The sequence below is a fragment of the Dama dama genome, chromosome 20 (assembly GCF_033118175.1).
Source record: "Dama dama isolate Ldn47 chromosome 20, ASM3311817v1, whole genome shotgun sequence".
NCBI classification, from domain to species: Eukaryota; Metazoa; Chordata; class Mammalia; order Artiodactyla; family Cervidae; genus Dama; species Dama dama.
The window spans coordinates 22,627,718-22,654,019 of record NC_083700.1 but is presented as its reverse complement, the minus strand read 5'-3'; the positions used below and the strand labels follow the sequence as shown (position 1 = coordinate 22,654,019).

Sequence of the window (26,302 nt, the reverse complement as noted above, 5' to 3'; positions counted from 1 at the left end):
ACCTTTAAACAAACGTGGACCTCATTTACCTAATGTCCAATTTCCATCACTTTCAATACATAGCATTGTGAATACCACTACTGACTACTTTGCATATAATTCAGGATTCCATAGACCCCATGGAGACATGGAATTCAATGAGAAGCCTTCATCTTTTATGTGAAATTCAAAGGCATTATGAAGACTGAGGTCAACTGAGCTAACTAGGTTAACTAGGATTTGTTTCATTTTTAAGAGAACCCTTCTGCAACAGTTCTATTTAATTCCCCTAAAAATGGTGGCACTCTTTTAAACTTTTCTCCTTTCAGAAGCAGCAGGTATATAAATGGGATGCTGATTAAACCTAAAAATAGGGGCACTGGTCAACTTTCATTATTTTTCTACATATAATCATGGCAAAAGGTTAGGAGATCCCTCTTCCCACTCTACACATTTCTAATCAAAATATAATTTGAAAGTTTGTCCTTGCCAAACTATAAAACAGTTACTTAAAAATAAACCAGAAGAGCACTGCACCACCTCAGTAAAGCTGTAGGTTTCCTCATATGCACCAACAAATCTACAGGGGTAGTTTCTACACCCCTCTTTTGAAGACTTTATCTCACACCTCTCATACCACACAGCACTTTAAACACTGACATATAACTCCCTAATAAGATAAAGCAAAGATGAAAGTGTTTATAAAGCCAGGGATGAGGAGCTTCCACATGATTTTTAATTCTTTAGAGTCTCAGGATTAAGCTGTCAGTCAGGCTTTGATTCATGTTAAATACTGTATGGATGATGTTAATGTCACCCCCAGGCCCCGTTTCCTGGCCTACTCCTTAGAACTATTTCCATGAAAATGTATTTTAAAATAAATAAATAAAGGGGTGTAAAAGATAAAACTGTTTATCTTATTAAACACACTATCACTTAAGAGTCTTCTAATATTATTGCACTTTAATTTTCAAAATTTCCCAATGCATTCATGAAGCAATCTGCAGAAAATGTTTTAACAAATTAAAGAGCTTTTTAAATCTGATATTTGTATGTATTTGTGAAATGATTATCACATAAGTCTAGTTAATATTCGTCACCATACAATTAAAAATTTTTTTAACATGAGAACTTTTAAGACCTACTCTTAGCAATTTTCAAATATGCAATAACATTATTAACTACAGCAGACACACTGTACATTATATTCCCACAACTTAATTTCTAATATAACTGAAAATCTGTCCTTTTTGACACCCTTCACCAATTTCACCCACCTCCCACCCTAAAATCAATCTGGCAACCACCAATCTGTTCTCTGTATCTATGAACCTGGTTAATGAAATTTTTTTTTTTTAAGATTCCACCTATAAGATCATACAATATTTGTCTTTCTTTGATTTATTTCATGCAGCATAATGCCTGCAAGGTCCATCCATGTTGTTGCAAATGGCAGAATTTCATCCTTTTTCATGGCTGAATAACATACACACACATATATATGTATATCACAATTTTTTTTTATCTATTCATCCATCAATGGCTCCTTAGGTTGTTTCCATGTCTTGGCTATGGAAAACAACGCTGCAACAAACATGGGATGCCATTTATCTTTTCATATTTGTGTTTTTCTTTTCTTCAGATAAATACCCAGGAACTGCTAGATCATAAAGTAGTCCTCCTATTTTTAATTTTTTTGAGAAACCTCCATATTGTTTCCCACAGTGGCTACATCAATTTACATTCCTACAAACAGTGTAAAGGGGTTTGCTTCCTTTTCTCCGCAACCTCATCAACACTTATTATTTCTTGTCTTTTTGATAACAGCCATTCTAACAGGTGTAAGGTGATATTTCATTGTGGTTTTGATTTGTATTCCTCTGATGATTAGTGATGCTTGGCATCCTTTCATGTCCTTTCTGGCCATCTGTATGTCTTCTCTGGAAAAATGTCTATTCAGGTCTTCTGCCCACTTCTTAAACAGACTGTTAGGCTATTTGCCTTTCATTTTGTAGATGATTTCCTTTGCTGTGCAGAAGCTTTTTATCCTTTGATGTAGTCCCACTGTTCATTTTTGCTTTTGGAGTCAGATCCAAAAAATCATCACCAAGATCAATGTCAAGGAGCTTACTGCCTATGTTACCTCATAGGGATTTTATGGTTTCAGGTCTTACGTACAAGTCTTTAATCTATCTTGAGTTAATGTCTGTGGATGGTATAAGACAGTTTCATTCTCTTGCACGTGGTGACTCTCAGCCCCACAATGGCATCTAGCTTTCTCCTCAGCAACAGACTGAAGGCTTTGAGCAAATTTTCACTGCTTAACACCCTGATGGACAGGCCTGCCATAGGATGCATCCTTAGGAAATGTGCATTTACAGCCACTAAAATACATACAAACCCAATATACAACATAATCTCACTTGGCCTTGTATCCCAGTCTGTGCACTTTATCAAGCCAAGTGGGGCAGGCAGTCTCACAGAGCTCTGAGAGCTGGCAATACTGTACCCTGAGAAGGAAGTGCATTACGTCTACTGCTTCTTCCTCTATAGCTCCTGGATGTATTAATACTTGTATTAATACAAGTACCCATCTTGGCTTACCTAATGGCTGCTGCCAGACAGAAAGGCACTATCACTTTCTTAGTCTACACACAGAAGCAAGCATCTGGTATTTCACAGCCTCCCAAATCAGTCACAGCCAAGTATTTATAAATTTAAAAACATATTTTTATGTATTACTTTTAGTTCTCTTTTATATTAGTTGGAGAATAATAATATAGGCATAAATGTTTTAATATATTTTATAGGTTATATTATGAATAAGTTATAAATCAGGATAATAAGAAATGATATCATATTTGCTAAAAAAGGAGAGATGTTGGTACGTATGCTGATATGGCCAAGAACCACTTGAGTTATATGAACCAACACATTCTAATTTTTTCAAGTTATATTAAAGTGAATCTCTATTGCTTATAACAAGAGTTCTGACCATTATAACCAAAAAGTACTAGATAAGAAAATACTGGGAGAAAAGATGGGAATATTTTAATTTTTTATTTTTTATTTTTTGGGAATATTTTAAAATCATGAAATAAGGAGAGAGACTTTCTAAGTATGGTATGAAATCTAAAATATGTAATATGTAAACAATATATAAAAGATTAAGATCTTTGCTACATAGAGAGAACTCATATAAAACAATTTTTTAATTCTGTAATAGGAAAACCAAGCAAAGAATATTAACAATTCATTAAAGAAAAAATATAAATACCTAATAATTATATGAAAATAAACTTAATCAAATGAAAAAAATTAAAAAGACATTAAAAAGTAATATTTAACATATTACTAGCATATTTTTGCCTATCAGATCATGAAAGATAAAGACTGATAACAGTTTGATAAGGATGTTCCATACATTTCAAATACTGTTGGTAAGAATATAATGCTATAGTCTTTCAGAAGAGCAATTTGACAGTATCAATTTTCAAATGGTCATATCCTTTGACCCAGCTATTTCTCTCTTAGAATTTTATACTCCAGCAAGAGAATTTCAGAAAAACATCTACTTCTGCTTCACTGACTATGCAAAAGCCTTTGACTGCATGGATCACAAAAAACTGGAAAATTCTTAGAGACTGGAATACCAGACCATCTTACATGTTTCCTGAGAAACCTGCATGCAGGTCAAGAAGTAAGAGTTAGAACCAGACATGGAACAACAGATTAGTTCAAAAATTGGGAAAGGAGTACATCAGGCTGTGTATTGTCATTGGGCTTTTTTAACTTATATGGAGAGTACATTATGCGAAATGCTGAGCTGGATGAATCACAAGCTGGACTCAAGACTGCTGGGAGAAATATCAACAAACTCAGATATGCAGATGATACCACCTTAATGGCAGAAAATGAAGAAGAACTAAAGAGCCTCTTGATGAAGGTGAAAGAGGACAGTTGGCTTAAAAACTTTTTCTGGCTTTAAGCCAAAAAAACTGGCTTAAAACTCAACATTCAAAAAACTAAAATCATGGCATCTGGTCCCATCACTTCATGGCAAATAGATGGGGGAAAAGTGGAAACAGTGAATAGTGACAGATTTTATTTTCTTGGCCTCCAAAAACACTGTGGACGGTGACTGCAGCCAAGAAATTAAAAGACACTCCCTGGAAGAAAAGTTATGACAAACTTAAACAGCATATTAAAAAGCAAAGACATCACTTAGGTGACAAAGGTCTGTATAGTCAAAGCTACTGTTTTTCCAGTAATCATGTACAGATGTGAGAGCTGGACCATAAGGAAGGCTGAGTGCCAAAGAATAGATGCTTTTGAACTGTGGTGTTGGAGAATACTCTCGAGAGTCCCTTGGACAGCAAGATCAAACTGGTCAATCCTAAAGGAAATCAACCATGAATATTCATCGCAAGGACTGATGCTGAAGTTGAAGCTCCAACACATGGCCACCTGATACGAAGAGTCGACTCTGGGAAAGATCCTGATGCTGGGAAAGACTGAGGGCAAGAGAAAGGGGTGACAGAGAATGAGACGGTTGGATGTCATTACAGACTCAACGGACCTGAGTTTGAGCAAACTCCAGGAGAAGCACAGAGAAGACTGACATGCTATAGTTCATGGAGTTGCAAAGAGTCGAACACGATTTAGCCATTGACCAATAACAAAATGAGCACAGGAACAACACCTACCATTTTACACGGACTAAATAAGTAGAAAAAGCACAAAGCACAATGCTATGCACATGGCAAACACTTAAAAATTTAGTGTTTATCATTCCTACTAAATGGCATCCATGAGATCAAGGACCACTATCTGTTTTGCTCACCATCACATCCCCAGTATCCAGTAAAGTGTCCCAACATAAAAGACACTCAATAAGTATTTGTTGAGTGAATGTTTTGCGGTCACAAGACTCTATATTCCTATTAAATTTCATATTAACTCCATCACTCCAATCTATTGAGGTCTTTTTGAATCCTAATGTTATCCAATATATCTGCTATTTCTTTCAGTATCTTCTGAAACTTTAATAAACATATCACCTAGATATTTATCTGAAATATTAATAAAAATGTTAACTAGAGACCTATGTCATTAGTTTTATCATCCTTCAGTTTATCATCATTGCTAAACTGGTACTAGTTGAGTACAGACATTCAATTTGGCTTCATTTTCATTCTGCATATATTCTCATCTTGTCCACAAAGATAGTAAGTATGAAAATCTTATTATGTCAATTAAATTATGTCAATATGTCCTTCACTGAAACTACCCTTAAAAAGAATTTAAATAACAACTTAGTACTCACCTTTCAAAAGCTGGGGATCTCTCAGGACGAGTACTTCCTCGAGATCTGTATCTCTGAGTCATTGACAGCCGTGGAGGCCGACTTGGACCCCAGAAGTCAGTGTGAGTTTGGTGACTCCTCTCATTGGCTCTGTTATCTTGGTCCAGTAGACTGCTACTTAGAAAGGGTCTAAAATCTTGGAAAAACATCGTGGGGTCCAAACGGTCCCAGAACTAGCAAAAACCAAAAATAAACAACATGTTACTTGTTTCAAGAAAAGGTGACAGAGGAAACAGGATGAAAAAAATATTGAAAAAAAGATAGGATTAATTTTTAAGACTTCAAAATTCAGCAGTTCCGAATTTTTAAAATGTATGCTTCCCAATTTCATGGAGGAAAAAAGAGAAGTCCTTCAAGTGTATGCACAGGGGGAAAATTTTGTATACCAAGAAATAATTCCCTTCATATAGAAAGAAGCCAATGGCCAGACCTTGATACTGAGCTCATAGCCACACGGCTCTGACCAGTTTCCCACACTAAAATAAAAAACATGAACCAAAGGTTGATCATGAACTTCTGTCCTAAGTACAATCAATCATCTAGATCAACATTATAACCTTGTGTATTATAACAATGACATCCACATTTCTACCATAGAATAACCTAAGATTAAATAAAATGGATGTATACACTTGTGGGGAAAAAAAAAAGCATCAACACTACAAAGTGAAGACAGATGTCTATAAAAATACTTAACTTATAGAAGGTGCATGAGAAATCTGTGTCAAAGCTGTGCCAAAGCAGTGCAAGAAGGTCTGATAAGGCCATTCTATTGTACACACTTTTTACTAAAAGTGCATTGGCATGAGATAGTCATGTCTAGGGGCAAGGGGGAAGGGGTTTGTTGGGTTTTGCCAAGGAATCACTAAGCAAAGAGTAAGAGGGAAAAATCCAAGTTACCTCTAAAATAATTTAAATTTTATTTATTTGGGCATCAGATATTTCAAGAGTTCCACAGAACACAACTTACTGCACTCCATCCAACCAAGTACATAACTCTGGTCACATCCTGGTCTTTTCATGTTGTTTTGAAGTTTTAAATCAAATAAAAAGAACCTCATTATTTATTGTATTTTAGTATGTTACTAAAATATTAAACTACTCAGTACATGGCCTTAGATCCTAAAATCCTCACAGCTCCTCCACCCCAGACTGATCTTTCTTCCAGAGACCCATACTAGCAACAGCCTCCTTTAGAAATACTCAGAGAAGGGTTAGCAGCTCAGTTGCACATTAAGCTAAGCTGATTCCAGGACCATTTCTAGTCTGAATCTACCTTCCAATAATTTGTCACATCAATTCTTGAAGTTAAGGGGTTTGTTTAGGTTTGTCAATAATGTTATTTTTTGCTAATTTTTCCAATTTATAATTTCTGCTTTATTTTCAAAGATGCTTTCTCCCTTTTTAGTTAAAAAGATGCAATAAATATAAATTATAAAAATGCAAGTGCAGAATATAAAATACAAAGTACAATATAGCTTCCATTCTCTCATCTGTGACCAAACCCTACCCCTAATTCCAAAGAACTACTTAGAGATTAATTTGGTATGCAGAATTCCAGTTTTGTTTTTTTTTCTTGAGAGGGAATTGTTAAATTTTTATCTTTTGTTTTCCTTTTTATATTTTATGACTTTGTTGTTGTTGTTTGTTATAGTTCTAGAACATAGGCACCATTCCACTAATAGAAACTGACAGAACATAGAGACAGAACTATCTGATGAATACACACAATGACTAGAAAAGAAATATTAAGAGACTTAGTTTATGAAAAGTTTACCTTAGTTTATGAAAAGACTTAGTTTACCTCTGAGAAATCATCCCCCAAAATAGGTCCTAAATTAACAACTGCAAAAACTAAACAAACCCAAATGAAACGAAAGCAAATAAAACTTCAAAACATTAAAATACAGTGTAAAAAAATGGTATGACAAATTTAAGTCACTTTCCAGCCTTTCAGTCAATAAAAGGCTGTGACTGTGTCTTTCTTTGGATTCAGGTCCTCCTTTTAAAATTATGGCCTAAAGCCCTTGCCCCAAATGATGGGGGGGTTGAGGAGGGGGTTAAACGGGGCAGTGGAACACCCAGTCTGTGACATCTGACAGCATGCGCTTTCACGGTGGGCCAGCAGAGCAATGGTGACACTCCTCTATTCTCACTGGTAAAGCTTTAGAATTTCAGATCTTTAAATATCTATGTGTACATACATTCACCAGGTTTTATAAACATACACACACATTTATTCAGCAAATACTTACTGAGCATGTACTATGTCCCAATCACTTTCTAGGAATGATTAGAATACAGCAGTTAACAAGATGTCAAAAAACAAATAAGAACTTGTGCCCTAACAGATTTCAAGTGGAAAGAGCAACACTCTCCCTCCCTCCAAAAAAAACAATGCCATGAAAGGAAAAAAAAAGGCTTCCAATGAATAACTCAGAACACACAAAGGCATATCATTCTTTTCAACAATAGCACAGTATGGATGTTTTATGTTTTATATAGTCTTTAACATTTCTTATTATAATATATAGTATTTGACACATGTAAAATGACACAGTAAATGAGGTATAAGAAAATAAAACAGGACTTCCCTGGTGGAGATAAGAATCGACCTGCCAATGCAGGGAACATGGGTTCCATCCCTGGTCTGAGCAGATCCCACATGCTGTGGACCAACAAGGTCCGTGCACCACAACCACCGAGGCCCACACGCCCTAGAGCCTGTGCTCCACAAGAGAAGCCAACACAATGAGAAGCCTGTGCACCGCAACAAAGAGTAGCCCCAGTTCTCCGTCAACTAGAGAAAGCCTGCACACAGCAATGAAGGCCCAGCGCAAATAAAAAAGTAAAAATAAATAAATTAAAATTTTTAAAAAAGAAAACATATGGTCATGTAACCATCTCTTAGTTCATATGACCAAAACCACTGAAACCCTTTCTCCCTCCCTCCTCCTACCTCCAGGGATAACCACTACCCTCAATTTTTTCTTTACCATTCCTTAAATAGCTTTACCACAAATATACACATCCATAAATAAAATGTGCCTAATGAATTAATATGAAAGTGCCTAATGAAAGCGCTTGCTCTTCTGTCTCCACGTTGATACATTTATTTTCGCACACACTTTATGCCACACTTTTTAAAATCTTCTCTTCCCTCAATAAACGTAAGGACATACTATTTCCAGTTTTTTGCCATTACAAACAGCCAGTGTGAACATTCTTATATATGTTTTCTGCTATAGAGACAGGGAGTTTCTGTTAGTGGTCTATACAACTTCATATATGGTCTATATTAATGCCAAATTGTTTTCCAAAGTGGTTGAACCAATTTACACATCCACCATGAGAGTTGAAGGGTTTCCACTGTATCAAATCCTGGTGAACACTTGATAATAGGGCTTTTTTAAAAAATAGTTTTTACCAGTCTTCAAGACAGAAAACAACTGTATCACCTAGAGGTTTCTCGTTTTGTTTTCTGTGTGTAAGAATCTACAGGGGGTTGATTTTTAAAATGTGTATTTTTCTGTCCTACTGCAGAAAGTAAACTCAACAGGTCTATAGTAAGCCTGAAAGACTCCCTTCAGCATTTCTTGTATAGATGGTATAAACCATATAGTAATGAACTCCCTCAGCTATTGTTTATCTGGGAATGCCTTAATATCTCCTTCATTCTTGAAGACAGTTTTGCTGGATTTAGAATTTCAAGGTGGCCATTTTTTTCTTTCAACACTTGAAATATGTTATCTCACTGCCTTCTCAGTGGAGTTCAGTTCAGTCGCTCAGTAGTGTCCAACTCTTTGCGATCCCATGCACTGCAGCATGCCAGGCCTCCCTGTCCATCACCAACTCCCGGAGTTTACTCAAACTCATGTCCATTGAGTTGGTGATGCCATCCAATCATCTCATTCTCTGTCGTACCCTTCTCCTTCTGCCTTCAATCTTTCCCAGCATCAGGGTCTTTTCAAATGAGTCAGTTCTTCACATCAGGTGGCCAAAGGGTTTGAGTTTCAGCTTCAACATCAGTCCTTCCAATGAATATTCAGGATTGGTTTCCTTTACGATGGACTGGTTGGATCTCCTTGCAATCCAAGGAACTCTCAAGAGTCTTCCCCAACACCACAGTTCAAAAGCATCAATTCTTCGGCACTCAGCTTTCTTTACAGTTCATCTATACTATACTATCCTCTCACATCCACACATGACTACTGTAAAAACCACAGCTCTGACGAGATGGACCTTTGTTGGCAAAGTAATGTCTCTGCTTTTTAATATGCTGTCTAGTTTGGTCATAACTTTTCTTCCAAGGAGTAAGCGTCTTTTAATTTCATGACTGCAGTCACCATCTGCGGTGATTTTGGAGCCCAAAAAACTAAGTCTGCCATTGTTTCCCCATCTATTTGCCATGAAGTGATGGGACCAAATGCCATGATCTTTGTTTTCTGAATGTTGAGCTTTATGCCAGCTTTTGCACTCTCCTCTTTCACTCTCATCAAGAGGCTCTTTGGTTCCTCTTCACTTTCTGCCATAAGGGTGGTGTCATATGCATATCTGAGGTCACTGATATTTCTCCAGGCAATCCTGATTCCAGCTTGTGCTTCATCCAGCCCAGCGTTTCTCATGATGTACTCTGCATATAAGTTAAATAAGCACAGTGACAATATACAGCCTTGACGTACTCCTTTTCCTATTTGGAACCAGTCTGTTGTTCTATGTCTAGTTCTAACTGTTGCTTCCTGACCTGCATACAGATTTCTCAAGAGGCAGGTCAGGTGGTCTGGTATTCCCATCTCCTTCAGAATTTTCCACAGTTTACTGTGATCCACAGTCAAAGGCTTTGGCATAGTCAATGAAGCAGAAATAGATATTTTTCTGGAATTCTCTCACTGTTTCAATGATCCAGCGGATGTTGGCAATTTGATCTCTGGTTCCTCTGCCTTTTCTAAAACCAGCTTGAACATCTGGAAGTTCACGGTTCACATATTGTTGAAGCCTGGCTTGGAGAATTTTGAGCATTACTTTACTAGCGTGTGAGATGAGTGCAATTGTGCGGTAGTTTGAGAATCCTCTGGCACTGCCTTTCTTTGGGATTGGAATGAAAACTGACCTTTTCCAGTCCTGTGGCCACTGCTGAGTTTTCCAAATTTGCTGGCATATTGAGTGCAACACTTTCACAGCATTATCTTTTAGGATTTGAAATAGCTCAGCTGGAATACATCACCTCCACTAGCTTTGTTCATAGTGATGCTTCCTAAGGCCCACTTGACTTCACACTCCATGATGTCCAGCTCTAGGTGAGTGATCATACCATCGTGATTATCTGGGTCGTGAAGATCTTTTTTGTACAGTTGTTCTGTGTTTTCTTGCCACCTCTTCTAAATATCTTCTGCTTCTGTTAGGTCCATACCATTTCTGTCCTTTATTGAGCCCATCTTTGCATGAAATGTTCCCTTGGTATCTCTCATTTTCTTGAAGAGATCTCTAGTCTTTCCCATTCTGTTGTTTTCCTCTATTTCTGTACACTGATCACTGAGGAAGGCTTTCTTATCTCTCCTTGCTATTCTTTGGAACTCTGCATTCAAATGGGTATATCTTTCCTTTTCTCCTTTGCTTTTTGTTTCTCTTCTTTTCACAGCTATTTGTAAGGCCTCCTCAGACAGCCATTTTGCTTTTTTGCATTTCTTTTTCTTGGGGATGGTCTTGTTCCCTGTCTCCTGTACAATGTCACGAACCTCCGTCCATAGTTCATCAGGCACTCTGTCTATCAGATCTAGTCCCTTAAATCTATTTCTCACTTCCACTGTGTAATCATTAAGGATTTGATTTAGGTCCTACCTGAATGGTCTAGTGGTTTTCCGTACTTTCTTCAATTTAAGTCTGAATTTGGCAATAAGGAGTTCATGATCTGAGCCACAGTCAGCTCCTGGTCTTGTTTTTGCTGACTGTACAGAGCTTCTCCATCTTTGGCTGCAAAGAATATAATCAATCTGATTTCAGTGTTGACGATCTGGTGATGTCCATATGTAGAGTCTTCTCTTGTGTTGTTGGAAGAGGGTGTTTGCTGTGACCAGTGCATTCTCTTGGCAAAACTCTATTAGTCTTTGCCCTGCTTCATTCTGTACTCCAAGGCCAAATTTGCCTGTTACTCCAGGTGTTTCTTGACTTCCTACTTTTGCATTCCAGTCCCCTATAGTGAAAAATACATGGTTTTGGGGTGTTAGTTCTAGAAGGTCTTGTAGGTCTTCATAGAACTGTTCAACTTCAGCTTCTTCAGCATTACTGGTCGGGGCATAGACTTGGATTACTGTGATACTGAATGATTCACCTTGGAAATGAACAGAGATTAGTCTGTTGTTTTTGAGACTGCATCCAAGTACTGCATTTTGGAGTCTTCTGTTGACTATGATGGCTACTCCATTTCTTCCAAGGGATTCTTGCCCACAGTAGTAGATATAGTTGTCATCTGAGTTAAAGTCACCCATTCCAGTCCATTTTAATTCGCTGATTCCTAAAATGTCAACTTTTACTCTTGCCATCTCCTGTTTGACCACTTCCAATTTACGGTGATTCACGGACCTGACATTCCAGGTTCCTATGCAATTTTGCTCTTTACAGCATCAGACCTTGTTTCTATCACCAGTCACATCCACAACTGGGTACTGTTTTTGCTTTGGCTCTGTCTCTTCTTTCTTTCTGGTGTTATTTCTCCACTGATCTCCAGTAGCATATTGGGCACCTACTGACCTGGGGAGTTCATCTTTCAGTGTCCTATCTTTTTGCCATTTCATACTGTTCATGGGATTCTCAAGGCAACAATACTGAAGTGGTTTGCCATTCCGTTTTTCAGTGGACCACATTTTGTCAGTACTCTCCATCATGACCCATCTGTCTTGGGTGGCCCTACAAGGCATGGCTCATAGTTTCACTGAGTTAGACAAGGCTGTGGTTCATGTAATCAGATTGGTTAGTTTTCTGTGATTGTGGTTTTCAGTCTACCTGTCCTCTGATGGAGAAGGATAAGAGGCTTATGGAAGTTTCCTGATGGGAGAGACTGACAGAGGGGGAAACAGGGTCCTGTTCTGATGGGTGGGGCCATGCTCAGTAAATCATTAATCCAATTTTCTGTTGATGGGTGGAGCTGTGTTAATATAAAAACTAAATATTTTTTAAAAAATTTATTGAAGTATAGCTGATTTGCAATGTTGTGTTACTTTCAGGTATAAGCAAAGTGATTCAGTTATACATGTTTATATATGTGTATGTGTGTAATATATGTATGTATGTGTGTATATATAGACATATATCTCCTTGTTTTTTATCTATTTTATATATAGCTTTGTTATCAGTTAATCCCAAACTCCTAATTTATCCTTTCCCCTTTGGTAGTTTGTTTTCTATGTGGGTCTGTTTTGTAAATAAGTTCACTCTATCTTTTTTTAGATTCTGCATATAAGTGATATTATATGATATTTGTCTTTCTCTGACTTACTTCACATGAAAATGTCTAGGTCCATCTATGTTGGTACAAATGCATTATTATTTTTTAATGGCTGGGTAGTATTTTACATTGTGCATATGTATATGTGCATGTGTACCTCACATCTTCTTTATCCTTTCATCTGTCAGTGGACATTTAGGTTGCTTTCATGTCTTGGCTACTGTTAAGTAGTGCTGCTATGAACACTGGAGTGCATACATCTTTTCAAATTAGACTTTTTGTCTTTTTCAGATATATGCCCAGGAATGAGATTGCTGGATCATATGGTAATTCTATTTTTAGTTTTTTTGGTTTTTTTTTTTTTTTAAGATTATTTCCTCTTGGTTGTGCTGGGTCTTCATTGCTATGCACAGGCTTTCTCTAGTTGCGGATAGCAGGGGCTACTCTCTAGTTGCAGTATGTGGGCTTCTCATTACGGAGGCTTCTCTTGTCGAGGAGCACAGGATCTAGGGTACGCAGGTTTCAGTAGTTATGAAGCATGAACTCAGTAGTTGTGGCTCACAGGTCCTAGAGGGCTGGCTTAGTAGTTGTGGTGCACAGGCTTGATCGGCCCATGGCATGTGGGATCTTCCTGAACAGGGATCAAACCCATGTCCCCTGCACTGGCAGGCAGATTCTTAACCCCTAGACCACCAGGGAAGCCCTACGTTTAGTTTTTTAAGGAATCTCTATACTGTTCTCCAAAGTGGCTGCACCAATTTACATTCCCATCAACAGTGTGGGAGTGTTCCCTTTTCTCTACACCCTTTTCAGCATTTATTATTTGTAGACTTGTTCGTGATAGCTATCACTGTGGTTTTGATTTGCATTTCTGTAATAATTAGTAATGCTGAACATCTTTTCATATGCCTATTGGTCATCTATATATATATATGTCTTCTTTGGATAAATATTTGAAATTTTTGATTAGAAGAAAAATTAAGCACCAAACTCATAATATCAATAATCTGCACTGATAATTACACATGAGTTATTGCATCTAACATTTGTAAAAATTCTGAAGGAACCCAAGCTTAGAAGCAGCTTCGACATCAGCATAAGGCATTTTCTACTTGTTTGGAACTGCAAATTAGTGCAAACAGACAGTAGTAGTCAATGTATTTGTCCCAAGATACTACTCTATGTTGACCATATAGCACCTGATAAAAAGAGCACACCACACAAATTTACACCAAATCAACACTAAGGATAACAATAGCTTCAGGTCATTTGCCTCTGAGCAGACTTAAGACAAACCTAAGAGAAAAAAATAGCTCATACAACAAAACTGGGTATTCAAGACAAGTTAAAAACAGATATTCAGTTTATTTTAGATTCTGTTCTCGCATAGGTTATCACAAGAATATCACAAGATGGAGTGACTTCCCCGGTGGTCCAGTGGCTAAGACTGTACTACCAATGCAGGGGGCCTGAGCTGGCTCCCTAGTCAGGGAACTAGATCCCACATGCAACTAAGAGTGCCCGCATGCTGCAACTAAGACCTGGTGCAGCGAAATAAATAAATAACATAGAGAATTAGCAAAATTTGCTGTCACTAACCACGATTATATAAGCTAACCAGAAGAACTATACAAAAAAGATGTTAATGACCCAGATAACCATGATGGTGCGATCACTCACCTAGAGCCAGACATCCTGGAGTCCGAAGTCAAGTGGGCCTTAGGAAGCATCACTACAAACAAACCTAATGGAGGTGATGAAATTCCAGCTGAGCTATTTCAAAGTCCTAAAAGATGATGCTGTGAAAGTGCTGTACTCAATATGAAGGCAAATTTGGAAAACTCAGCAGTGGCCACAGGACTGGAAAAGGTCAGTTTTTATTTTAATCCCAAAAAAAGGCAATGCTAAAGAATGTTCAAACTACAGAAGTTGCGCTCATCTCACATGCTAGCAAAGTAATGCTCAAAACCCTCCAAGCGAGGATGTATGCTGTATGTGGGATCTAGTTCCCTGACTAGGGAGCCAACTCAGGCCCCCTGCATTGGGAGCACAGTCTTAGCCACTGGACCACTGGGGAAGTCACTCCATCTTTTTTATATTGAAACATGTAAGTATTTCAGCCCACATATTTTTTGAAGCATCATCTTTTTACCTCCAATGCAGAGTAACATTTTCAGTTTTTCAAGACAGAACCTGTCAATTAGGTGCTAGCAAAGTAATGCTCAAAATTCTCCAGGCAAGACTTAAAAAGTACATGAACCATGAACTTCCAGATGTTCAAGCTGGATTTAGAAAACACAAAGGAACCAGAGATCAAATTGCTAACATCCGTTGGATCATCGAAAAAGCAAGAAAATTGCAGAAAAATATCTACTTCTGCTTTACTGACTACGCCAAAGCCTTTGACTGTGTGGATCACAACAAACTGTGGAACATTCTTAAAGAGATGGGAATACCAGATCACCTTATCTGCCTCCTGAGAAATCTGTATGCAGGTCAAGAAGCAACAGTTAGAACCGAACATGGAACAACAGATTGGTTCCAAATTAGGAAAGGAGTACTTCAAGGCTGTATATATTGTCACCTTGCTTATTTAACTTATATGCAGAGTACATCATGCGAAATGCCAGGCTGGATGAAGCACAAGCTAGAATCAAGAGTGCAGGGAGAAATATCAGTAACTTCAGATATGCATATGACACCACCCTTATGGCAGAAAGCAAAGAGGGACTAAAGAGCCTCCTGATGAAAGTGAAAGAGGAGAGTGAATAAGCTGGCTTAAACTCAACTGAAAAATTATCATCATGGCACGCATCCAGTCCCATCACTTCATGGCAAATAAATGGGGAAACAATGGAAACAGCAACAGACTTTAATTTTCCTGGGCTCCAAAATCACTGCAGGTGGTGACTGCAGCCATGAAATTAAAAGACGCCTGCTCCTTGAAAGAAAAGCTATGACCAACCTAGACATAGCAAGCATATTAAAAAGCAGAGACATTACTTTGCCAACAAAGTTCTGTCTAGTCAAACTATGGTTTTTCCAGTAGTCATGTATGGATGTGAGAGTTGGGATCATAAAGGAAGCTGAGCTCTAAAGAACTGATGCTTTTGAACTGTGGTGTTGGAGAAGACTCTTGAGAGTCCCTTGGACAGCAAGGAGATCAAACCAGTCAATCGTAAAGGAAATCAGTCCTGAATATTCATTGGAAGGACTGATGCTGAAGCTGAGGCTCCAACACTTTGGCCACCTGATGTAGAAGAACTCACTCCTTGGAAAAGACCCTGATGGTGGGAAAGATTGAAGGCAGGAAGAGAAGGGGACGACAGAAGATGAGATGGTTGGATGGCAGCACCAACTTGATGGACATGAGCTTGAGCAAGTTCCAGGAGTTGGTGATGGACAGGGTGGCCTGGCGTGCTGCAGTCCATGAGGTCACAAAGAGTGGGACACAACTGAGCAACTGAACTGAACCATGATTATATGAGCACCTCAAATACCATGGTCAATTCTTTGAAAAGTTAAAGAGTTACTATATGGCCCAGCAATTTCCCTCCTACTTATATACTTAAGAACACACAAAATACATACAGAAAAAAATTATACATATTCACAGCAATGTTATCTAAAATGGTTAAAAGGTGTAAATAATGGAAATGTCCATCAACTGATGAGCAGATAAACAAAATGTAGTATATCCATACAGCAGGTCATGCAGCCATAAAAAAGAATTAAGTACTGATACATGCTATAAAACATAGATGTGTCAAGAAAACATTATGTTAAGTGAGCCAGTCACAAAGGTCACATACTGTATCATTCATTCCATTTATATCAAATGTCCTAAACAGGCAAAAGCACAGAAACAGAAAACAAACTCATCGTTTCCTAGAGCTGGGGGAATTGCGGAGAAAACAGAGTGACTACTAACGGATATAGGGTTTCTTCCAGGAGTGATGAAAAAGTTCTAGAATTAGACAGTGGTGATGGTGATGTAAGTTTGTGAATACACCAAAACCACAAAATGTATACTTTACACAGGATTTGAATTATATCTCCAAAAAAAAAAAAATTATGATCTACAGAGATGAGTCAACTGTGGGTGATTTCTAAATTACTGACTTTAGAAATGCAATTTTGAAAAAAGTTCACAAGCAATCTTACGAAAGCACTAAATCAAGATACAGAACATTTTCATCACCTCCAAATGTTTCCTAATGCATCTTGGTAATCCCCTCCTCCTGCCCCTCCCTGCCCTCAAGCAGCCACTGATCACTCTGTGATTTGCATTTTCTCAAATTTTATACTTTCTAGGAGTTCATGTAAAGGGAATCATACTATATGTATTATTTGGATTCTTTCACTCAGCTTAATTATTTTGAGATTCATTCTAACTTTTACATGAACCAAGGGTTTATGTTGAGTCGCATTCCACATACTTTATATTGCTGAGTAGTATTTCCATACTATGGATATACCACAATTTGTTTATCCATTCACCTGTTGATGGGCACTTGGAATGTTTCTAATTTTTATTATTACAATAGTTGCTATGCACAATTATGTACATATCTTAGGGGAGTACAATGGTTAAATCATATGGCTAATATTTCTTAAAAAAAAAGCTGTTTGCTAAAGTGGTTGGACCATTTTTACAATCAATTTCAGTTGCTCCACAGCCTTACCAAAAGTTAATATCGTCAGTCTTTTAAAGTTTAGCCATCCTGATAACTATGTAGTAGCTCACTTTGGTGAGTTGTTTTCGTTTTTTTTGTTTGTTTGTTTGTTTGGCCATACCACACAGCATGTGGGATCTTAGTTTCCCACCCAGGGATTGAACCATGCCCTCTCCAGTGGAAGTTCGAGAGTCCTAATGACTGGGCCACCAGGGAATTCCCTCATTGTGGTTTTAATGGGCATTTTCCTAGGCACTCAATGGACATGAATTTGAGCAAACTCTAGGAGACAGTGGGGGACAGAGGAGCCTGGCATGCTTCAGTCCATGCAGTCACAAAGAATCAGACACAACTAAACAACTGAACAACAACAAACAACAACTAACAATGTTGAGATTTCTTTTGCCATCTGTACATCTTCTTTGGTAAAGGAGATTGTTTAAATCTTTTGCAATTTTCTAAAAATGGGTTGTTTTCTCATTATTCCATTTTAAGAGGTCTCTACATAGCCTGGATACAAGTTTTCAATCAAATATAAAATTCCTAAATTTTATAAAAATACAGAGTATTCAAATGCTATTCACAAAGAAAAAAATACGATGCCCAGTGCCCACCCACCCCTTAAAATCTAAACACTGTGCCATAAATTATGTCTTGAAAGCACCTTTTTTCAAATGAGTTTAAGCTTACAGGCTATAGATGTGGTCAACTGGCAGTCACTGAACAAAAAACTGGCAGGGCTGACACCAAAACTATTTTCTGTTTCATTCTTGTTCCTTCAGTTACCATTGAGTTTACATTACGTTCTTTGCTTGGCAACAGAATTACTGGTGTGAACTTAGTACTGAATTAGAGAAACACAGTTATTCTTTGAACAACTGCTGAAGAGTTCTGGAGTTGATATTTCCATATGGACTGGATGTAAAGCAGGCAGCACTGTGAAATGAGCTCTTTTAACTCTTTATACTAAAAAGTGAGACAGATGACAGACTTGGTTGAATTAATTCATCCTTTAAGATCACATCCAGGGTGCAGCTACTCAAAGAATCCAAACTCTACCTGGCATTTGAGTACAAGCCCTCTGGCTGAGACTGAGAAGAACAGCAAACAGCTAAAAGGAAAACTTACTTGGGAAAAGAAAGTTAAAGATTTGAAATCTTTACTGTCTTTACTAGGTTTAATCATTTAAAATTACCACCTTTGTAGGTCAAGAACAATAGAATATCAACAACTTTATTTAGCTCAGCTTAATTTACTGTTCTTCTTGATTACTTCAGAGCCTTCTCCACAGGTCCCAGGAGCACACACAAAAGAGCATAGTGGGTACTGGAGAGACACTTCATGAAGGCAGACATAATATCGCCCTCCCAGACCACTCATCTCCTCGCCTAGCTGCCAAAGCTACTAGTCCCAGATCCTTGCTAACTACAGACTTCAATTACTAAACTCAAAGGTGAGAAGGGAAGACTCAAGAGCTTCCACGTCCACATCTAACCTCTTTATTCATTCCTCATTACTCTTTCCTACCAGGGGAATGATGCATCCGATTGGTAAGTAGCAAAAACCTAACATCTACTAAGTCACATTTCTCCAGTTGGTGGAGTTCGTGTATAAGGACTCTGCACAAAGGCCAAAAAAGTGATTCTGAGTATTTGTGCCTGCTCTGCTGCCTCTAATTCTCAGGAGGGGCATCCTGTGCAGACTTAAGATGTCCATTTGGCCACAGATCAAATGTGGTTTCCAACTTCACTGAATAAAAATTAAATCTTTATTTCCATCTCTCTAGCATCTATACTTTACTTCTCAACATGCTCTAGACTCTGAGATGAAGTGAAGAGGTATGATCAATGATCAACCAACATGTATAGCCAGACATGTTTTAACATGGGATAACAGTTTATTATAGAGAAGGCATGAAAGAATATGAAGCCATAAAATAGATAACTCATAATTACGAAGAGTCAAGAAAAAAATTTATGCTATAATCCTAAGTAAATTTTAAAAATCAGAAATACAACATAGCATATTCTATGATACATACATCTGAAAACAGTTATGAAGCATGAATGTGAGAAATGGAAAGTACAAGAAAGAAAGAAAGAAAATGAGAAAGGGAGGGAAAGAAAGGACGAAATAAAAAATAACGTAATGATAATATGGAAGACTTTTTAAAAATCTTCTTCATGTTGTTATAATATCTTTCAGTATCTATGCCTCAGGACAAAACCTGAAAGGAAATATATAAAGAAAGGAGGCTCTTAGAACAGTGGAACTCCAGATGTATTTTAACACCTTTTTTATTGCCCAATGCAGTGCTGCATATGTATCAAAACAAATTTTATTTAAATAAATATAAATCAGGCTGCTCAGAGTACCTTGCCTTCTTGCCCACCTGGGAGTTCTTTTTCTAGAAAACCATCTATCTTATTTTCTGCTAATCCGAGGCAGAAGCCATAGCCACTCTTGCACTGAAGTGATATGCTCAGGAAAGCTGAAACTTTCACCATCAGATGTCTCACTGGCACCAGGTCATGGTCAGAAGCTTTCAAGTAATCAATGAAATGCTCAGATAGCAATGGGTTCAATTCCCCAGATTATCAACAGGGACCTCAATATAGCTATGTCCTCTCTCTCTACAATCTGTTAGCAACATTTCTAAATTCACTCTCCACCAACCCTCACAACATTACTCAAACATCGTTCCCATTTCACTGGCAACTCTTCTCCATCCTCATCCACTCTTTCTGTTTCCCCCACCCCAGACCTCATTTAGAAAAAAAAATACACACACACACACATACACACACACACACACACACACACACACACACACATGCTTGGATTAAGCCTCTTCTAATGCATCTAGTGTTTTAAGAATCCAGCATTAATAAATACTAATTAAGAAAATAACCTCTTCATTGTACAAGCAAATCTGAAGAAAAATAGAGCAAAACTGAGCATAAGCATTTGCTGGAATTATAAACTGAAATATAGAAAAGAAAAACAACTCTTGTTTCCAAACATAATTTTCTTTCTAAGCTTTTCCTCTAGGGATATGGGTAAAATTATGAACTTAAAGCCTATGAACACTGTCGAGAGGAAAAGTGTTAGTGTTTTCTCATCTCTTTGCTTATCTAAATTCCACCTACCCTTTAAGGCTCTAGTACTTGAAGACTTGTTTAACCTTCTCCATGAAGTATTAATAACAGCTAAAATTTATTAAGCACTCACTATACGACAGGTACACTGGCCCACACACCTGGCATATATCGACTCAATCCTCACAACAACTCTCTGAGGTAGGTATTATTATTTTCCCCAATTTACAAAGGAGGAAACAGAGGCACTGAAAAATTCTAAGTAATTTTGCCCAGGTTACACAGTCAGTAAGCAGTAGACCCAGGATTTAAACTCAGGCAATCTGGATCTGGGCATATCACTATGTCATTTGACCTCTTTATTCCTAAACATCTTAGTCTTTTCAAAGACTGCAGCCCACCTAACCTGTCCTTTCTACTGTCTGTCATATACACCCCACAATAAGTTTAGTATACCCTCTGTACATTCTTTCTCGTATTCATACTTGTTTCATATGTTTGCACTTGCTCCCCAACTAAATTATAAGTTCCTCACACTCAAGGCAACTGTAACATTTGTTTCTTGCCCCAACTTCTAGCAGAGTGCTGGAAGTGCACTCAACATACTTCTTAGCTGATTTTAATCCTTGACAACTTCTACAATACTAAAAGACAGATTTTTTTCTATATAAGTGCAAAATATTTTAAAAGGAGAAAACTGAAATATTCCCTTTGATGACAAGGGAAAACTGGGTGTAATCATGCCCTTGCTACAAATCCTGAAGAACATGATGTCACAGGCTATGATTAGGCAAAATTACTTCAACACCTGAAGGATAACTCACGCAGTGTCAGATTTAGCATTACTAAAGTTAGGAAACTGACTAAATATATATATTTATTTTTCTTCTGAATGCATCTTCTCCTAGTGAGTCATAACTACAAAACCTGTATTTCTATCTCCTAAAAGAGAACACTTAAGGAAAATCAGATGAAGTTTTTCCTCTGCATATGTATAACCAGTTAAGTGACAATCTGTGTTACCAGGAATAGCTCACACAGGGAAAAAACATACTAAAACTGGAAAGGCTTCCAGGCCTGGTGAGCACAATTTTAAGTAATGTTTTTTCATCCATCAAAACAATAAAATGGGAGTTCAAAGACATAATCTATCTTGAATCACACTAACCAACCCACGTATCAAGTCAGTTCAGAGTTAAGTAAAAAGTTTAATACCGGATATTGGGAAGTACCACAGACTATAAGTAAAAGAAAATACCCTTAATAAAACAGGATTGTTACCCAAACATTAAGTTTCTTGACTATAAATCTAATAACATAAAAAATCTGGGGAGCTGAGAACTTCCGTGGCCCAGTGGTGAGGACTTGGTGCTTTCACTGGGGCCTGGGTTCAATCCCTGGTCGAGGAACTAACTAGGATGGGAACTAAGACCTACAAGGTGCACAGTGTGGCCAAAAAAAAAGTCTGGGAGCTGCAAGTCTTAAAAATAATTTTCAGAGGATAAAGGAGAGAAGCTTAGGGTTTTATGGGCTTCTTACTGAATACCAGTTTTCAGAAACACCTGCAAATACAGTTTTAATTTATACACAAATAAACACTAAAAAGTTTTGCTTGTTCTCAAAACTTGAACTATTTCCAAAAAAAGGTTAATGTGATCCTGAAATACAGACAAATTCCGATTATGGGATTTAATTTTTTTTTCTTTTAGCATCTGTTAGCTTTCTAGGGCTAACCAAACTATATGGCAGTAGGAGCAAAAGCAAACCACTGTTTTCCGTAGGCAGAGGGGGGTCTACCCTTGTGAGATACAGTCTCTTAATGCTTATAAACAAAAAGTACTTAATGTCACTTAAAACTGTGCACCTTAGGGCTTCCCTGGTGGCTCTGGCCTAAGGAAGCCACCTGCCAATGCAGTAGAAATGGGTTTGCTCACTGATTCAGAAAGATCCCACATGTCACATGGCAACTAAGCTTGTGCACCACAACTATTGAGCCCATGCTCTAGAGCTCAACAGCCACGTCTACTGAGTCCACCTGTCACAACCACTGAAGCCCACATGCCCCAGGGTGTTTGCTTCGCAGGAAGAGAACCCACATTATATAAAGAACTGGAAATTAACTACGGGTCCTATCTTGAGACCTGGAAGGCAAGTAAATATCTTATCCTTAATCTGGCACCCAAATTCCAATACATATACCAAACTACCACATTCATTCAAGGTAATCTCTAGAAACCAGTACCTCTGTGTAAAACTGTAGGCTGTGCCTCACTGTGACTTCAATTATAACTCATCCCCTGCTCTTTACTTGACAGTCACACCACTAAGAGTCTGCAACACAGTTATTAACAAAAAAAAAACCACAAGCTTTACAATCTCACACTACATACACAATACAGAAGCAGAAAATAACCGAAAACACCACCTAATCAAAGGTTTACTAAAAATAACATGCCAAAGCCCCAACTATTGAACACAAATCTTTCTAAGACTACTCTTGCCTACATTTTCCTTAAACATTCTGAGGTTTTGCTGCACTGGCAAGTGAAAATCTGTCACCATTTTAGCACGAGCCCACTACCTAAAGAATCCACAGAGCCAAAGAAAAACTTACCTCTGAAAACTGTGTTGATGTGCTGCTGCCACCACCTAAAAAACTGAAGAGAAAAAGCAATGAGAAGTGATTCTATTTTCTATTCCCAGGAATAAGCTTCCCTCCCAGAACCTAAATATAGAATGGTACAATGAGAACAAATCCCAGTAAGGAAAAATAGCTCATTCCAATGTGACACCTACAAAGGAAATTATGAAGAACTTGCATGTGGATTAATCTATGAAAAATACTATAACAAACTACAAAATCAAAGGAAAACCAAGTAAAAAATTAGAGAGAGGGGCCATCACAGAGAAGGAAGAAGGACCCACAGCCAGCAATGCAACTCAAACCTGAGCAAAGGAAGAAAAATATTTATTCTCAGAAGCTAAAAAATAAAACTAGATTCTCCAAATAATACTTCACTAAAAAACCACTAACCATCAGATGAACACACAACATTTGAAACTACTAGAAATGATTAAATGTAGTAATGCAAGGGGTCTGGTACAATATTTAGCATCTTATAAAAGGGCTCAATAAATATTTTTTCTTCTGATGATGATTATCTTACCCACCCCTCAGAGCCATCCTCCATTAGGACTTTACTAAACTCACCTTTGGAAGGACTGATGCTGAAGCTGAAACTCCACTACTTTGGCCACCTCATGCGAAGAGTTGATTCATTGGAAAAGACCCTGATGCTGGGAGGGATTGGGGGCAGGAGGAGAAGGGGACGACAGAGGATGAGATGGCTGGATGGCATCACCGGCTTGATGGACATGAGAGTTTGAGTAAACTCCAGGAGTTGGTGATGGACAGGGAGGCCTGGCGTGCTGCGATTAATGGGGTCGCAAAGAGTCGGACATGACTGAGCGACTGAACTGAACTGAACTGAAACTCACCAAACAAGACTCATCCACAGCCCTCTGCACTCTTGACTGTGATTCTAAATTTGACCTTATATTATACATATCTAGAAATTCTTTCATCCATTTCTACTTCTTACCCTTCTTTCAGAAACATAAAATTCAGAGGGTAAATACTGTATTTTATTAATACCACAAATATATGTATTTATTATATATCAGCCATTATACACAGCACTCACCACTTTTGATAATGCTGCTTTACTATATCCTGCATTGATAACTCAAAAGTAGACATTATTGAATTAATACTGCATGTGTAAACCAATTCCCAAAGACTAGGAAAAAATATTAGATCCCATTGTCCTCATGAAATTTGCAAAGAGAGAAAACTGGCACTTTGACAGAAAGGGGATGGAAAGAATACCAAGAACTGCTGGATATCACTTTTACTTCAAGAGACATACAAGGGCACAAAAGTACACACGTTAGCACACAAGCATGCACACACTCACCCCAATGCTATAAAGTCCACAAATTACTATAGCAGCTTTCATTTTCAGAATTACAATAGCAATCCAGGCACTGCACTCAGCTCATTGAGAAAACACACACACCCTGGTTAGTCTGGAACCAAAAGTGAAAAAACGAAAGCTAACGCCATTCTCTATCTATGGCATCATTCTCAAGCCTTATTCTCTGATTAGAAACCATTTAACAACTGTTCTTTGTTTCAAATGTTTAAATGTCTTTTGTAAAAAACACTTCCTATGTAGAACAAGCCCCAAATTACCAGTGCCTCTATAAATAATTAAATTACCACTGTATCCATTTTATTGCTCAAGCCTAAACAGGCTTCCCGGAGAAGGCAATGGCACCCCACTCCAGTACTCTTGCCTGGAAAATCCCATGGACGGAGGAGCCTGGTAGGCTGCATTCCATGGGGTCACTAAGACTCAGACATGACTGAGCGACTTCACTTTCACTTTTCACTTTCATGCATTGGAGTATGAAATGGCAACCCACTCCAGTGTTCTTGCCTGGAGAATCCCAGGGACGGGGGAGCCTGGTGAGCTGCTGTCTATGGGGTCGCACAGAGTCGGACACGACTGAAGCGACTTAGCAGCAGCAGACAGGCTTCCAGGGCTCTACTGCCTTTACCATATATTGACAGCTTCAAGGATTCAGGTATCTTTGGTAATTAAAGCTATCAACTCTTTCTTTTAGGGTTCTTCTATCCCTGCAACTCCCCCAGCCTTCCCTTTCCTTAAATTCCTTTGTATATTAAGAATGACAGAGCTGGGGTTCATTGGTGGCTCAATGGCGAAGAATCCACCTGCCAATGCAGGAGAGACGGGTTCAGTCCCTGATCCAGGAAGAGCCCACCTGCAGCATGGCAACCGAGTCAGTACACCACAACCCTTGAGCCCGTGCTGTAGAGCCTGGGAGCTGCAACTACTGAGCCCCACTCTAGAGCCCTCGCGCCTCAACCATTGAAGCCCACAGGCCATAGAGCCCTTGGTCCACAACAAGAGAAGCCACCACAATGAGAAGCCTGAGCACCACAACTAGAGAGTAGCCCCTGCTCGCAGCACCTAGGAAAAAGCCCATGCACAGCAACAAAGGCCCAGCACAGCCAAAAATAAATAAATAAATAATTTTTTTAAAAAGAATGATAGGGCTAATCATAGAGAAGGGATAATAAAAACAAACACATTTTTCTGAGAAATGTTACAAAGCTTAAGAAATTTACAAGATGCTCCTCCAGATGAATGTCTAACAGCAAATGGAACCCATTATCCAATGTTCACATAAGGACGTGCTCTCATTAATTTTTACCATCCACTACTTAACACTGTAATTGCTAAGTATTCGAACCAGCAAATGTTCATAAACTTTATAGAAGGAAATAAATACCCTGCTACGTCTAAGACACTGATTCTAAGCAGAGATTTCTTCAACTATTTAAAACACTGATCTTTCAAAAGACATGATATTTGCATTTGAATATCTGCTATCAATAGCACCTGTACAAGACAACCTTTGACTCACAAAAGCACAAATAAAAAACCAACTCAAGTGAGAGCAGGAGCCATAGAATTCAGTTTTCCTCTAGAAAAGATTCATCTTGTAGTTAATCACCAACCTCATGGCTAAAGAAACCAAAATTAGTATTCAAAACCTTTGAAAAAATACTCCCCCTGAAAACAACTAACATGCTCTATAACACATGCAGAGCATACCCTGCTTGAAACAAGTATATGATGCAATTATAACAGCA

At 38.1% G+C, this 26,302-nt stretch overlaps 1 protein-coding gene across 3 annotated transcripts in view; it reads right to left on the bottom strand.

Moving 5' to 3' along the window:
- Positions 1-26,302, bottom strand: part of RNF115 (ring finger protein 115) — a 73,051-nt gene that overhangs the window by 26,230 nt on the left and 20,519 nt on the right. For 2 of the 3 annotated variants that reach the window (XM_061120979.1, XM_061120980.1), the window contains 2 exons: positions 23,174-23,216; positions 5,306-5,517 (listed from right to left, as the gene is read on the bottom strand). In XM_061120979.1, coding sequence (XP_060976962.1) covers positions 5,306-5,517; positions 23,174-23,216 — 255 coding nt within the window. The remainder of the gene's footprint in view (positions 1-5,305; positions 5,518-23,173; positions 23,217-26,302) is intronic. The other variant, XM_061120981.1, reaches the window with a different exon arrangement.